At 36.9% G+C, this 14,872-nt stretch overlaps 1 protein-coding gene across 6 annotated transcripts in view; it reads left to right on the top strand.

Annotated features, from left to right (window-relative positions):
* Positions 1-14,872, top strand: part of LOC122841652 (disco-interacting protein 2 homolog C) — a 154,213-nt gene that overhangs the window by 100,250 nt on the left and 39,091 nt on the right. For all 6 annotated transcript variants that reach the window (XM_044135129.1, XM_044135130.1, XM_044135132.1 and 3 more), the window contains exons 6-9: positions 5,674-5,838; positions 6,879-6,998; positions 8,085-8,282; positions 14,486-14,577. In XM_044135129.1, the coding sequence (XP_043991064.1) occupies positions 5,674-5,838; positions 6,879-6,998; positions 8,085-8,282; positions 14,486-14,577 (575 nt within the window). The remainder of the gene's footprint in view (positions 1-5,673; positions 5,839-6,878; positions 6,999-8,084; positions 8,283-14,485; positions 14,578-14,872) is intronic.

Genomic DNA, 14,872 nt, shown 5'->3' with positions numbered 1-14,872 from the left:
CCTCCCTCCAGGTTATTCTTAGCTGTTTGCAGTCGAGCTTTCTAATAAAAGTGAGTGGATCTGCTTTCACGAGGTAGCTGGGTGGGCTTGCTGTTCAGGCTTTGATGTTTATTGGTGTTAACTGGGAGAGTTGGATGGGAGCTGGTCTTTATGTCCCTATGTACAGTGTGTAAATGCAGGTTTCACTGTTTGATCGAAACGCTTCAGTTTGTGACATCACTCATTAGAATAAACTTTTTTGTCAGTAAAAACAGACTCAAAACATCTGACGTAATATGAAAAACCCCAAAAACACTTGGGCTGAATGTTTCCTTTAAGTTAGTGCTGGTGCCCTAAAAATTATAGATCACTTTATTATAGACTTTCACTTCACAATATTGCACTACTTTGTGTTGGTCTACCACATCATACAATTGGAAATTCTTGGTTGTATTATGATTAAATATGAGAAAGTTCAAGGGTTATTACTTTTGCAAGTTCATGTATTTAAGGGTTTTACTGAACCGTTAGCTTTTAGCTTGCCACCAGAAAACAGAAAGGCAGAAAATGATTTTAGTGCAGGTATAAATCTGGGGAAAATCGCCCCTCAGCGGCTCCAGAGCTCCTGCTTCCACCTTTTTCCTGTCTCTTGCTGAGGCAGCGTCATGACTAAACACACTGGCAGAGGTTTGCTTGTTGTCACGGCGGCGCGGTCGGCATCCAGCTCTGAAGATATCGCACAGAGCTTCCTGCCAGCTCCACCCCGCCAGCATCCACGGCCCAGGTTCTGCACACGCCGGCCGTTTGCTGGTGTCTGTTTGTTTGGGGCTCATTCCCGCTGATTTCCTGCGTCACTCTTCCCTGCTGGCTGAAATTAGTGGAAAGTTGTTTCCAGGGAGGCAGGAGGAGCAGAAAAGCATAGAGACCTTGACGTAAAAGCACTCAGCCGACCTCGGATAAATGAAACAAGACAAACAGGCGGTGAGCTGGGACTTAGAGACGTGTTGAGTTAAAAACACTGCAAAAAAACAAAGTCTTACCAACTATTTGTAGTCTAGTTTATAGTGAAAATCTCCTAGTTTAATTTTAATTCCAGTGTGCTAACATTCAAGTATTGTCAGCAAGAAACAGGAGAATGATTTAAACTAATAATGACTTGATATTTACAATTATTTCACTTAAGACATTTTTCCCATGAAATAATCTGCCAATGGATTAAGAATTTATTTACCTAAACTAAGCTTCTATATCTAGTTGAAATGTTATCTATAACTTAAAATTGTTTTATTTCGAATATTTTAAGATATTTGCATAACAACTAGATCAAAACTATGTGGTAACATTTTGTGTTTTTGCAGTGAATCTGTTAAAATACCAACAAATAGCGTTCAATGAATACTTGTTAACGTTAAATAATGTTGAACTTCTCTTTACATTGATGTAATTTTGAATTATACAGATATTTGATAGATAAAATATTTTTGTATTCATGCGTCCCTGATGAGTCGTTAACTTTTACAATCCAGACAGACATGAAATAAAACATGTTCAGAGCCACAAATGTTTTGGAAAACAATTTTTATTATTAATTATTATTATAAGTATCTAGGAGATCTATTTCTAAAATAATCACTATTTTAATTCTATTTGGAGAAATAAAATCTACTATGTTAAAAAATGAACAGTTTCCAACTTAATGACAAAAATAAATCTAAAAATACTTATTTTGTAGAAATTGAGTTTTATGATTCCATTATTTATTGTTATATATTTCAAAACATTAGTTCCTTTTATATTATCTTTAACCAAAGTTATTAAGAGTCATTGCATAACGTCTAAAAAGCCACTTGTTCGTATGAAACCTAACAGCTTTAGATGAGTGGGAAATAATCCAGTTCTTTTTGTTGGAGGTTATTTCTGTTCACCTTTGACTCTGTCATGACCGGAGATAATTTAGAGCTGGTTTTTAAATGTTCAGGCCTTTTCTGAACATTTCAAGCTGTGTTTGAGTTATAACCGGTTCTGTATTTGAAGTTATCGAGGTCTTCTGTCTGTCCACTTCCCTCAGCTCTGTCTCAGACCTTGGAGCTTTAATTTGTGGCTTCATCTGAGGGAACGACTTTACTGCAAAGTGCAGATGAACGACTCAAGGTTCAGCGTTATTTATGTTCTGATGGTCGACTGTTTTACTGTTGGAGTGAAGCTCTGGCAGCTTCGTGTTTTTTATTATCCAGCTTCAAATGTTTTCTCCTTCAGAACTGTACAAGCATGAAATCTAAGCCTCAAAATGTAATTTTTAACTTGTTTTGTTTTCTGAGATAATTTTCTTTGTGGAATCCTGATATTTTGAGATGTTCTGCTCTTCATTTCCATGTTTTAGGTCAAAGCTATAGGACAGTTATTCTGAGGAGGTGTCAACATGCATTTATTCATTATTAATGTCCCTATTACCAGTTGTTAAAGTGGTGTCTTCCTTGCTTCTATAATCATTTCATTTTTTCCATTTTTCAGCAAATTGACCCTGTTGGAATATTATTTTATAATAATCTATTTCTAAAATAATCATTAGATGTTTAAACCATATAAACTGACTAAAGTTGGTCTAGAAATCATCTTCTTAATGCGTCACAGCATCTTGGTTTTTTTAGGCTGTAGGGATTGTTGGGTTTTATTGAGCTGGGGTTGTGTGAGGTAATTATGAGCGGTCAGTGTCTTACTGAACGGCTCTGCTGGCGCCTTGTTTCAAGGTTCCCTCCACTCTTGTTCTTCAGGCCTTTTAAGCCACCTCTCCTTGAGGAAGAGGAGGAGGAAGGCAGAGCCAGCTGGTTTGGTACAGAACGGAAAATCTGAGCCTCAGCGCTCCGGTAAGTCGGAGATCGGAGAATTTACCGGCCGATCTCCTGCCATCCTTTGACGCTGATATGGATGTCGTGTTTCCCGTTTTGCTCAGTTTCCCCTTCCACCCTGATGATTGTTTCCTGAATCCCTGAGCTTGTAGCTGTGCTAGCGTGGAAATGCTAATTCCAATAGCATTGAGCTACTGATGCATGAAAGTAAATAAAAGCTGTGTATTGTTGATAAAAATCAACAATGTTTTTTGAAGACCAGCTCGTAGTTTCCCTTTTTTTCCTTTCTTCTGTTTGGTGTTTATTGATTTGAGTATTTCTGCAGCATGTTTCTGTTTTCAGAACAGTTTCACCTCAAATCAGATATTGGAGGAATGAAGACTGTTTTCCTACTCTGTGTTTCTGTTACTATAAATTGTTTAGATTAAGTCAAAAATTATATACATAGTTTCTATGGCAACAATGACTAAAATTGTAATAAAATGGACTCCGGTTCAGTCACGTTCAGCCAAACATAACTGGGTACAACTCAGCATTTTCCAGAGAATTCAAATAAATATATTTGCATCGATTTATTTTCTTTCTCTCTTCTGTTGTTTTATTACTTTTGTTTGAGTTGTGCGCAGGCATCTTCATTGCATTCAGTGACTCAAAGTGGTTGCATCTACCATTAGCTAGCTGCTAAAATACACTTGGTTGGTAGCTAGATTTTTTTAAGGCCTTAAAATGTATTAAATTTTTGAAAAATCGCAGGAATTGACGTGATATACAACAATAACAGGTCTTGAATGTGTCTTGGCAGGACGATTCCATGTAGGTTTTTTTCTGTCAGGAAAAGGTTTGTCACATCATGCAGACATATTTGTTGCTTTCTGTGACTCAAGGTTGTTGAAGCTGCTGTTAGCTAGCTGCTACTATATGTTAGCTAGCTAGATTTTTTTGTGTCTATCATTGGTAGATGTAAATTTGTCAATAGTTTGTTGGACAAACTTTGTCTTTGCCACTAGCTTAGCATTTGTTATCCTTTGTTGCTAATCTGTAAGAGGCCAGGTGCATTCTGGGGGAAAAAGATGTAAAACTTTAAAGCTTGGCATTTCAAGGGTTACAATTAAAGAACAGAGCCTAAAACTTCAGTTTTTGCTCTTCTTGATTGTAATGCAGAATCCCCCAACCATCCTCTTTATTTATAGTTCTTCAGTCTTAAATTTGATTCAGTTGGCATTAAAAAGGGTCTTAAAAAGTCTTAAATATGACTTTCATTTACTCTTCTTTATCCACACATAATGTTATCAAGGTTTCTCTCCACTCTCTCTAACTATGAGGCCGGTTTAAAGCTGTCTTTGGGAGACAGACTGGCTTATTGGAATTACTGCAGTGAATCAGGCGTTCCTCATCTTCCTCCTCAGCTGAGTCTCATCTTCATCACCCAGTCGTCTGATGAGGTCGGTCGAGTTGCACACGCTCGTTTCCAGACAGACGAACTGCGCCTGACTTTCCGTCCAACAGCTCAGATGCTGCAGAGACTGAATGTGTAATGCTCTGCAGGAATTAGCATGCCCGACCTGCATGCCGCGCCGTTATTATTCAGCGCAGGTCCGGACGAGACGTTCTGTTCGTCTGGCCGTCTACGGCACGCTGCGTCACTGCCAGCAGACTCTCCGTCTTGTTTCCGGGTCTTTTTTACGACCGGTCTGATCGGTTTGGGCTCAGATTTCAGCCATCTGAACAAACGGGGATGAGCTGAACTTCCTGAAAGCATCTCAGTGCATCAAGAACTGATTTTTAAGCATCAGCAAGGGCTAAATATTGTCTAACTTTAAACATTTCCATTTTGAAGTCACTTTTTTGTGTCACCTTAAGAAACAGTGTCAATATTTATCTTAAAAACTTTAATTTAACCAGAAATAGGCGAAAAGATAAGGAAGCAAGCATTATTTTCACTGGGTGCCAAATATTAACCACAATACACCGTTGTAATAACGTGTGAGGAAAATTTAATGCAGCCGCAGCATAAACACACCAGTTTGCTGAATATCTGTCCGTCTTTGCAGATAAAATTCACATTTTAACTAATTTCAGTTTAGATTCATCCCGTCACAGTTTGTCTGTGAGCGTCGTCCGGCAAAGGGAGGTAAACACCGTTTGATGCTGCTAAACCGCGGTCGAGCTGCATAAAAAATAAAAAGAAGAAGTTGCACATGTGAAGAGTCCGAGGCTCGCTTTGAAACATCAGAAACAGAAAAACGGTTCCTCTATGTGGCAAAAATGGGCTGAATATCGAAGGTCTGAGGAGAAAATTGAGTCTTTTTAGTTGATTTTCAAAGACAGGAGTTGCTGCATTCAGGGGAAGCTTTGGACTGTTGGAAATCAGAGCTTTTATTAGGAAGTGTTTTGGTTAAGGTGGATTTTCACTGAATTGAGTTTTTTCTGCTTTTATTTTTATTTTCTTCATTTAAAAACCAACTTTAGCAGCTTTGATTCGAATATGGAACCTTCTTTCTGAGTTTTCTTCATTTCCAACTTTTATCCAAACAACAGAAACAACAAATAAAATGAGTTATTTGTTGAAGTCTAACCCTCTGCACCAGACTGAAGACCTTCATCATCAGTTTTTGGCAGAAAACAAGAGATAAGAGAAAACCAATAATAATTTAAATGGAAATTATCCAGTGTGTTTTAAATTATTATTGATTTATTGCTAGTTGTGATAAATCTAGATGCAGAATCCACTCCGTCTTGATAAAACAGTTTTTCCCAGTGATCACTTTAAATTCAAACGTCGGATTCAGCAGCCGGCTTCCTTCACGTGGATCGGATTGGTTCTGACTCGCTCCAATGTCTGTTTCAGAAAACCACTCTGCACCCCCGGATGTGACCGGCTACACCAACAACACGGCCAACACCGCCGCGGACGGGATCCAGGTGGAGCGGGCCCCACCTGGCGGCGGCGGCTCCGCGGCCCAGAGGCAGACGCCCAAATATGGAAACGCCGAGCTGATGGAGACCGGAGACGGTGAGGAGGAAAAACCTGCATGTTGTTCATTATCTTTCTTCAAAAACTCTCACACTGGATGGGATTGTCTTTCTTGTGAGTCTTTTTAGAAACGTTTAAAATGAAATGAAAGGATTTAGTCATAAAAATGAAATAATGAGACAAATCCTAAGCTGGATTTTACCCGGTAACAATCAGATAATTACCAGATTTCACTACATTTTAATCTCTAGTTGTAGAAAATCATTATAGACTCTTACTAACTTGTCATTTCACCATATTGAGGTTGATAAATGTTTCGGGAATAAAGAGCAAGTCTGGAGTGTCAGTGAGGAGCTTTTAGTTTGTTTTTTAACTTCATATAAAAATCCATGATGTAAAAATAGGAGAAGCTTTTTTTCTAGTGTGAAGAAAATCTGTTAAATTAACCGTGTTTGGGGGATAAAACATTTTTAAAACTGCATTAGCATTGTTTTCCAGAACAGGATTAGGGCCTAAATTTTGAATTTAATCTCAGAATTAGGATTTAAAATCTCAGAACAATGACTTTAACCTCAGAATTTTGGTATTATTTTCAGAACTGTGATTTTAAATTTGATAACTGTGACTTTAATATCAGAATTGTGACTTTATTTCCAGAATTTTACTTGGATTATGACATTAAATCTCAGAGATATGACTCTAATCTCAGATTTATAATTTTTTTAATCTCTAACTGCTTCTTGTCGTCTTTTTGTTGTTTCCAGCAGTAGCAACATCAGGTTGTTAATCATGTGACTCTTGTGATGCAAAAAAGGTTTCCATTGAAGTTTTGCAAAATAAAAAAAAAATGTAAAAAAATTTGTGATCAACAATTTTTTTTTTCCAAAACTGCCAATTGTTTCCATTCAGCAAATTTATTTTCAAAATGACTATTGCGTAATTCTGTGGCCAATAGAAACACATCTGCAGCCTCAGCCTTTAATCTCATTTTGATCCTTCCGTTGTTCTGCTTCGTTTACTATGATTTGAGGTAAAACTCCCAGATTAAACCTCAGATTAAACCTGCTCTTTCTCTGCAGGCGTTCCAGTCAGCAGCAGAGTTTCAGCCAAGATCCAACAACTGGTCAACACGCTGAAGAGACCCAAACGGCCGCCGCTGAGGGAGTTCTTCGTCGATGACTTTGAGGAGCTTCTGGAGGGTAAAAAGATTCCCGTTACTTTAAAGAAAATATTTAAAATTCTCAGAAACCTAATCCCAGTTTGGGATTTACTGCTGTTTTTCTTTCAGATTGTTTTACAGCCAGCATTTGTTTTTCCTCATGAAGCTGAAAAATACTTAATTCAGACAGAATCCCCACATTCCCTCGACAAAGCCGAGCCACAATGATGAATATTTCCTCCTTCTTTTAGTATCAAAGGCTGCAGAAATAGAAGTTAATTCATAATTTAAGCATGAATAGTAAATGTTTGGCTCAGTGTTAAAATTCATCACCATGGATGAAACAGGATGATGAATTTTGTTTTTACTGAAATGCTCAGAGTTTTAAAAAGCCGGTTAGTTTGTTCATGGTGGATGATTTTTTATTGCTTTTAACAGCTAAAGTTTTATGAACAGACACAAAACGTGCTGCTAAATTTTCAGAATTTTCTAATTTGACACAATCAAAGCTCCACCAACACGCGGTCAGTGTGTTGGTCTGAACAGGAGCTGTACAAGATACACTGCAAAAACACAATGTCTTACCAACTACTGCAAATTTATTACTACACTTTAAATAAGACAAAAATAACTTACAAAAGTAACTTCTCACCAAGAAATACAAGCTTGTTTTAAGGTAGTAATTTCTTAAAATTGATGAAAAAGTTCTAGTTTCACTGTCTAATTGTTTCACTAAAACATTTCTTGCTATAAGTGAAAATAATCTGCCAATTGAACAAGTACTTTTTCATCAATATAAAAGATTTATTATTTTAAATCAGGCTCATATTTCTTACTGAAAAGTCATTTATGAGTAAAGTTTATCTTATTTTAAGCGTACTATGATATTTGCACTAGAAATAGACCAAATTAAATGGTACGATTTTAAGTTTTTGCAGTGTATGTAAACATATTCCTTATTAAAGTTACATCCTGCAGCCTCAATGAAAACACCACACTTACCAAAATGTCTTTTTAGCAGAAAATAGTCGAAGATTTGCTCACATCATCACCAACAGATCTAAATCGTACGACGCAGTGACCTCACTCCTCTTCTTCTTCTGCTGTTTTTTCCTCTCCTCTGCAGTCCAGCAGCCGGACCCCAACCTTCCCAAAGCCGAGGGGGCGCAGATGGCGGCCATGCATGGCGAGCAGCTGGGCGTGGTGACCAACTGGCCGCCGTCTCTGGAGGCGGCGCTGCAGCGGTGGGGCGCCATCTCCCCGAAGGCGCCGTGTCTGACCACCATGGACACCAACGGCAAGCCGCTCTACGTTCTCACCTACGGTAGGAAGGTTATCAGAAGTGGCAGCGTTTCTGTTCCCACGTTACCAAGTGCTTTTTTTAGTTTCCAGGCTAAATATCTTGGTGCACTTAAAATAATACAAAACTAACTTACAAATCAATTAATCATGTTTATATGTGTAACATATTTCAGCAACAAAGCAGTTCAAAGTGCTTTTCATCATAAAAACACAAAAATTCAAGGTCACGGTCAACAACTGAAACATTAAATTTTCCCAAGTGGCGTCAATACGCATAAAAATGTTGATTAGTGTTTCATTAATTATGGTGACTCTAAACAGGTGGGATTATAATCCAGATTTTTTTTAAAACTGTTTCAGGTGTTTGTGGTATTGAATGTTGCTTTTGTTGCTTCAGCAAGAAGTTTGAGCTTTAAGTCAATAATTTCTCAATATTGATCAAAAAGCTCTGGTTATTTTTCTCATAAGAAAACATTTTCATCAATCTAAAGGAATTATTATATCTTAAATTGTACGATAGTTTTGTCTCATTTCAACTATTTGCAGTAGAATCTAGATTACAAATACTCTGTAAGATTTTGTGTTTTTGCAGTGCATGATCCAATTCTTCCTCAAGGTTGTTGTGTGGAGAGAAAAATGCTAAAAACAATTCAGTTTTACGCCGAGAGCTGATTAACTGAAGCACCAAACAATGGCTAGCGCCCGCTGTGGGAGCATAATTCCCCTAATGGCAGCCAAGCAGAGCGCTAAGCACATTAGCAACCTGTGAAAAAGATGTTTTAAAGAGTGCAGAAGGAGGGAGCTTTTGAGTATTATTTATTTTTATTCCTTTGGTTTGTATTTCTCTCCCAAAGGTCCAGTTTCTCAGAGTTTCCTTTAAATCAATTGCAAAGTGAATCATGCAAATAAAAACATTTTTACAGCCCCTGCAGCAATCAGGGGATTGCATCTCACTTCAGGGTGTAACTCACTTTTCAGCAGATTATAGTCGATAGTTTTAAAACTCTTATGGTTTCCATGAAATTCAGGTCAAAAACTGAAAAAATGCGTCTGATGGAGCAATAAACAAATAGATTTAAAGCAACTTTTGCTCCACTTCAAGGCGTCGGAGTGAAAAACTCCACTTGTACAAAATGGCCTAAAGATGCCATCCAGTTTGGAATAAAGTAATTTAAAGTGATATGAACATATATCTGCCATCTCTCACAGTTCCAGCTTTCTAAATTAATTTGCTCCGGCTGAACCGCATTACGGTCTTCTCTCAGGTCTGAGTGTCTTTGTTCTGCAGCCGGAGCCTGGAGATTGATTAGAGAAGCAAACAGCAGCAGAGAAAACGGCGTAAATAAGGAGATTTAGCTGCTGTGAACAGGGCCGCAGGTCCTCATGAATTTAGAGCCAAACGTCGCCGCTGAGCAGCAGAGTGAATGAAATGATCCTCAGACGCATCGCAGCGAAAGCAGATTATCACACAGAGACTCACCTGAAAGGAGAACAAGGTGAAATGTTTCTTTAAAAAACGCCTCAGACGTTAGATTAGTTAAGGAATGTGTTTGTGTTCATTTTGTGTTCAAAGTTTGTCAGCTTGGTTGCTGGAATGACAACAGTTTAATTGTTTTATTCAATGTTTTTAAGTGTAGCCTGCAAGATTCCTGAAGACTTTTTTTTTTTTCTTGGAACTAAACAGTTGCCAACAATTTCTTTTGTGCAATTAGCAAACTATAACGCTATAATTTATTCTCTTGTGTTCTGTTAAAAAGCAATAATGATAAACAACAGTTCCACTAACACTAAGGTGCTATACCAACATAATGTAGAGTTGTATCAAGAGTAATATCAACATGGTATTTAGGAAAAACTAATGTTTAAGCGCTATATCAACACAGTATTTAGCAGAAGCTAAAGTGCTATTTAATGTATTTCTGCTAAATACAGTGATAGATAACACTGTATTTAGCAGAAGCTAATGCTAATGCACAAGACCAACAAAGTGTTTAGCGAAAGTTAATGCTACAATGCAATACCAACCAGCTGGTATTTAATGGAAGCTAACGCTAAACTACACGACCAAAACGATGAAAGTAAAAGTGCTATGCTAACATAATATTTAGCAGAAGCTAAAGCTAAAGTGCAATAACAGTATAGTATTTACCAAACGCTAATGCTAAATGGAAGCTAAAGTTCAGCTGCTGTACCAACATAATTCAGAGCAGAATAAGTGGTGAATACCTGCTGTGAGCAGAGCTTGTATGGACGGTCGATCACTCAAAGAAAACAAAACCGTTATTTCTGAATTATTGGAAGAGTTTGGTAGAAGTTTTTGGCGTCCATGCAGGTTTATGCTAGTCATGGTCTCGGGGGGATTAGCATCGTTTCTCTCCAAGCAGCAGTTCAGGTTGTGTGTGACTGATGTCAGTGATGTGAGAGGCGTTTGCCCGCTGTAGATGATGAGACGATATGAGCGCTCACCAGACTGTGAAATGTCTCCAGCCTGCGTTCAGGACTCGACCACAGGAGTCAGAAACACGGTGAGATTTCAGCAGGCGTGTGTGTGTGTGTGTGTGTGTGTGTGTGCTGAATCTAAATCTCATCCTCTCTCTTTCCTCTCTATCTCTGATTCCTGTCGTGTCTCGCCTTTGATGTCGGCCCACAAAGACAAACTTGTTTTGTTTTCTTCCTGCCGATCCGTCCTTCGCCCCCGGAGAACAGAGGGAACTCATGATGCCCACTTCTTCATCCCGCAGCTCATCCACGCTGCACTGCTGATAACCTCTCATAGCAGCCAGCAGAGAAACACACTTTGATTCATGATAGGAAAAGTTTCCACACAGTCAGGAGCCGAATTTCACCGGGAGATTTAAATATACCAAGATATCAACTCTAAAATAGTTTAAAACTTCTATCTTAAATCTGCTTTGGAGGAAAAACAGATGTTTGGTCATTTCAGAAAATGCTGAGTCACTTCTAGACACAACTCAGAGAGATGAAAGAAACATTTAACCTGCAAAAACTCGAAGTGGCAGAAACTTCTGGTGACGACGCAGGAAGACCTCTGTGTGTTTTCAGTAATTCATGTAAAGATGTGATAAAATGCAGAGTTTGACCTTCTGGTAGGAAAAGAAAACTTAGGAATAGGACAACTGAAAAAAATAACAATGTTTTCCTTAGATTTCTGATTTAAACTCAGATTTTTGACTTTAAACTCAGATTTCTGACTTTAATCTCAGATTTCTGACTTTAATCTCAGATTTTTGACTTCAAAACTCAGATTTCTGACTTTAATCTCAGATTTCTGACTTTAATCTCAGATTTTTTACTTTAAATCTCAGATTTTTTACTTTAAATCTCAGATTTTTGACTTCAAAACTCAGATTTTTTACTTTAAATCTCAGATTTCTGACTTTAATCTCAGATTTTTGACTTTAATCTCAGATTTTTTACTTTAATCTCAGATTTTTGACTTCAAAACTCATATTTTTGACTTTAATCTCAGATTTCTGACTTTAATCTCAGATTTTTGACTTCAAAACTCAGATTTCTGACTTTAATCTCAGATTTCTGACTTTAATCTCAGATTTTTTACTTTAAATCTCAGATTTCTGACTTTAATCTCAGATTTTTGACTTTAATCTCAGATTTTTGACTTTAATCTCAGATTTTTGACTTCAAAACTCAGATTTCTGACTTTAATCTCAGATTTCTGACTTTAATCTCAGATTTTTTACTTTAAATCTCAGATTTTTTACTTTAAATCTCAGATTTTTGACTTCAAAACTCAGATTTTTTACTTTAAATCTCAGATTTCTGACTTTAATCTCAGATTTTTGACTTTAATCTCAGATTTTTTACTTTAATCTCAGATTTTTGACTTCAAAACTCATATTTTTGACTTTAATCTCAGATTTCTGACTTTAATCTCAGATTTTTGACTTCAAAACTCAGATTTCTGACTTTAATCTCAGATTTCTGACTTTAATCTCAGATTTTTTACTTTAAATCTCAGATTTCTGACTTTAATCTCAGATTTTTGACTTTAATCTCAGATTTCTGACTTTAATCTCAGATTTTTTTACTTTAAATCTCAGATTTTTGACTTCAAAACTCAGATTTCTGACTTTAATCTCAGATTTCTGACTTTAATCTCAGATTTTTTACTTTAAATCTCTGATTTTTTACTTTAAATCTCAGATTTTTGACTTCAAAACTCAGATTTCTGACTTTAATCTCAGATTTCTGACTTTAATCTCAGATTTTTTACTTTAAATCTCAGATTTCTGACTTTAATCTCAGATTTCTGACTTTAATCTCAGATTTCTGACTTTAATCTCAGATTTTTTACTTTAAATCTCAGATTTCTGACTTTAATCTCAGATTTTTTACTTTAATCTCATATTTTTGACTTCAAAACTCAGATTTTTTACTTTAATCTCAGATTTTTTATTTTAATCTCAGATTTTTTACTTTAATCTCAGATTTCTGACTTTAATCTCAGATTTTTGACTTTAATCTCAGATTTCTGACTTTAATCTCAGATTTCTGACTTTAATCTCAGATTTTTTACTTAAAATCTCAGATTTCTGACTTTAATCTCAGATTTTTGTCGTTAATCTCAGATTTTGTTTTCAGTAGCTCTATTGCTCCGTAGGAGTGTGAGAGTTATCGCCTTGACGAACACACCGGCTGATTGTAGTGAAAAATTCCCAAGATGTTTTGGTAGAAACCAAACACATGTAGGAAGTAGGAGGACGTTTGAGTCTCATATTTTCAGAACGTTGTTTTATCGTAGTCTGGGCCAGATTCATCATTTATCCAGGATAAAACAATCCAGATTATTTCCTTTAAGCTGTAGTGTTTGACAGAGTTTGTTTTTGTTTGCTTTGCGGCGCGTTGGCAGTAAATCTGGAGGGAAATGGAATCAAGCGAACAGGAAAACTTTTCCATCTTGTTTTGCCTCCATATATAATTCAGACATGAAAACACGGCGATTTACGGCCACGTCTGTCTGCCGCCTTGAATCCCCAAAATCTCATTATCTTGTATTCATTAGTTCTGACAAACACTTGGAAGAAAGAAAGAAAATCAGTATTTCACGCTGGATTGAACATGCATAATGATATCAATGTAACAGTTTGGATTGAGGCATAAAAAGGGAACTGATTCCTTTGTTTTGGGTTGCAGCATTAATGAACAGAGCTGGCAGGCATAATGAAACTGATCAGAAAGATTTGACTGTTTATTGGCTTCCTGTGGCTTTGAGGGATTTTTAAAGTGACTTGCACCTTTTTCCAGATGGAAAAACTTTTATTTTTTTAAATGTTTTCCTCCAGAAGAGGTGAAAGTTTGATCTGTGCCACCTGAACATCTGTAACAAATCCCTCCTCTGGCCTTCATCACGTCTTCTGGAGTGTTGTGGTTTTCCAGTTTGACTGCAGAGCTTCTCTGTACACGGCTGTAATTAAAAAAGCCTGTTGAGTTTATTTCACATTGAGAAACCTGTGATCATTTTCAAACCATTCCTCCCTCAAGTCGCAGCATCTGATTGATCAAACCGGGATCGTCTCTGTCCTGCAGGATCTTGGATGTGGGGAGTAATGATGTCATAAAAGCTGTTACTCAAACACAAATGTCCAAAAGTTTGTATCGTGTGCAATCCAACACAATACAAACAAAAACTTTCCTATTTTCAGTAAAATTATAACCAACATAATGGAAAATGTAAATTGCAACACAAAGTATTTGTCTTTCCTGAAAAGTTTCCTAAATCAGCTTTTAATTTGAAAGAAAGTGATTCAAATCTTATTCTTATAATTTAGTAAATTTGTTCAATCAAGTCCAAAAGAATTTCATTGGAAAACAAACTGTCTTCAATCAGAGGTATCTTCAAATTCACTGTAACACAGACTGCTACAGGAGATGTCTCCCAGTAAAAACCAACTCTATCTGTAGCAACTCTGAAGAGATTTAATTAACATTTACAACGACATTTAATTTCCCTATTTTTGAATTTGATTTGATTTCTTTCAATACAAAAATGTTGAATTTGTCCTTTTTCTCCAAAACACAAAAAAATCAGACAACTTTATTTGCCTGATTTTATTTTAATCTTCCTGTTTTTATTTTTTTGGCCAATAAATGCGTTTGACATGTTGATTTTGGCCCACATGACAAAACGTTTGGACACCCCGGCTGTAAGTAGCTGTAACCTGCTCTGTTTTGATGTGCTTGCAGGTAAACTGTGGTCCAGAAGTGTGAAGGTGGCGTACAACCTGCTGCACAAACTGGGAACCAAACAGGAGCCGCTGGTCCGGCCTGGAGACCGGGTGAGTTAAAGAAACATGCTGGGTTTTTGTCTGAATTACGTCTCAACTTTAGTCTCTAACAGACGAAACTTTGCAAATCTAAAAATGTGCTGCCATGTTGTTGAAGATGGAGGCAGATGCAACACAAATCAGATATTTTTTTCGCTGCGGTTTGATTTGTGCCACTTCCATATGTGAAACTAAATCAGATTTGTATGGGATGGTTTTCAAAGCGCCGGCCGTTTGGACGGTCATGTTGCATTTTCTGCTTTTTGTTTATTTCATTTAATTACAGTTTAAAATTAACATGTCACAT

The sequence above is a fragment of the Gambusia affinis genome, linkage group LG12 (assembly GCF_019740435.1).
Source record: "Gambusia affinis linkage group LG12, SWU_Gaff_1.0, whole genome shotgun sequence".
Classification (NCBI taxonomy): domain Eukaryota; kingdom Metazoa; phylum Chordata; class Actinopteri; order Cyprinodontiformes; family Poeciliidae; genus Gambusia; species Gambusia affinis.
Note: the sequence above shows the minus strand (reverse complement) of the source record. Positions and strands in the feature narration are given on the sequence as shown.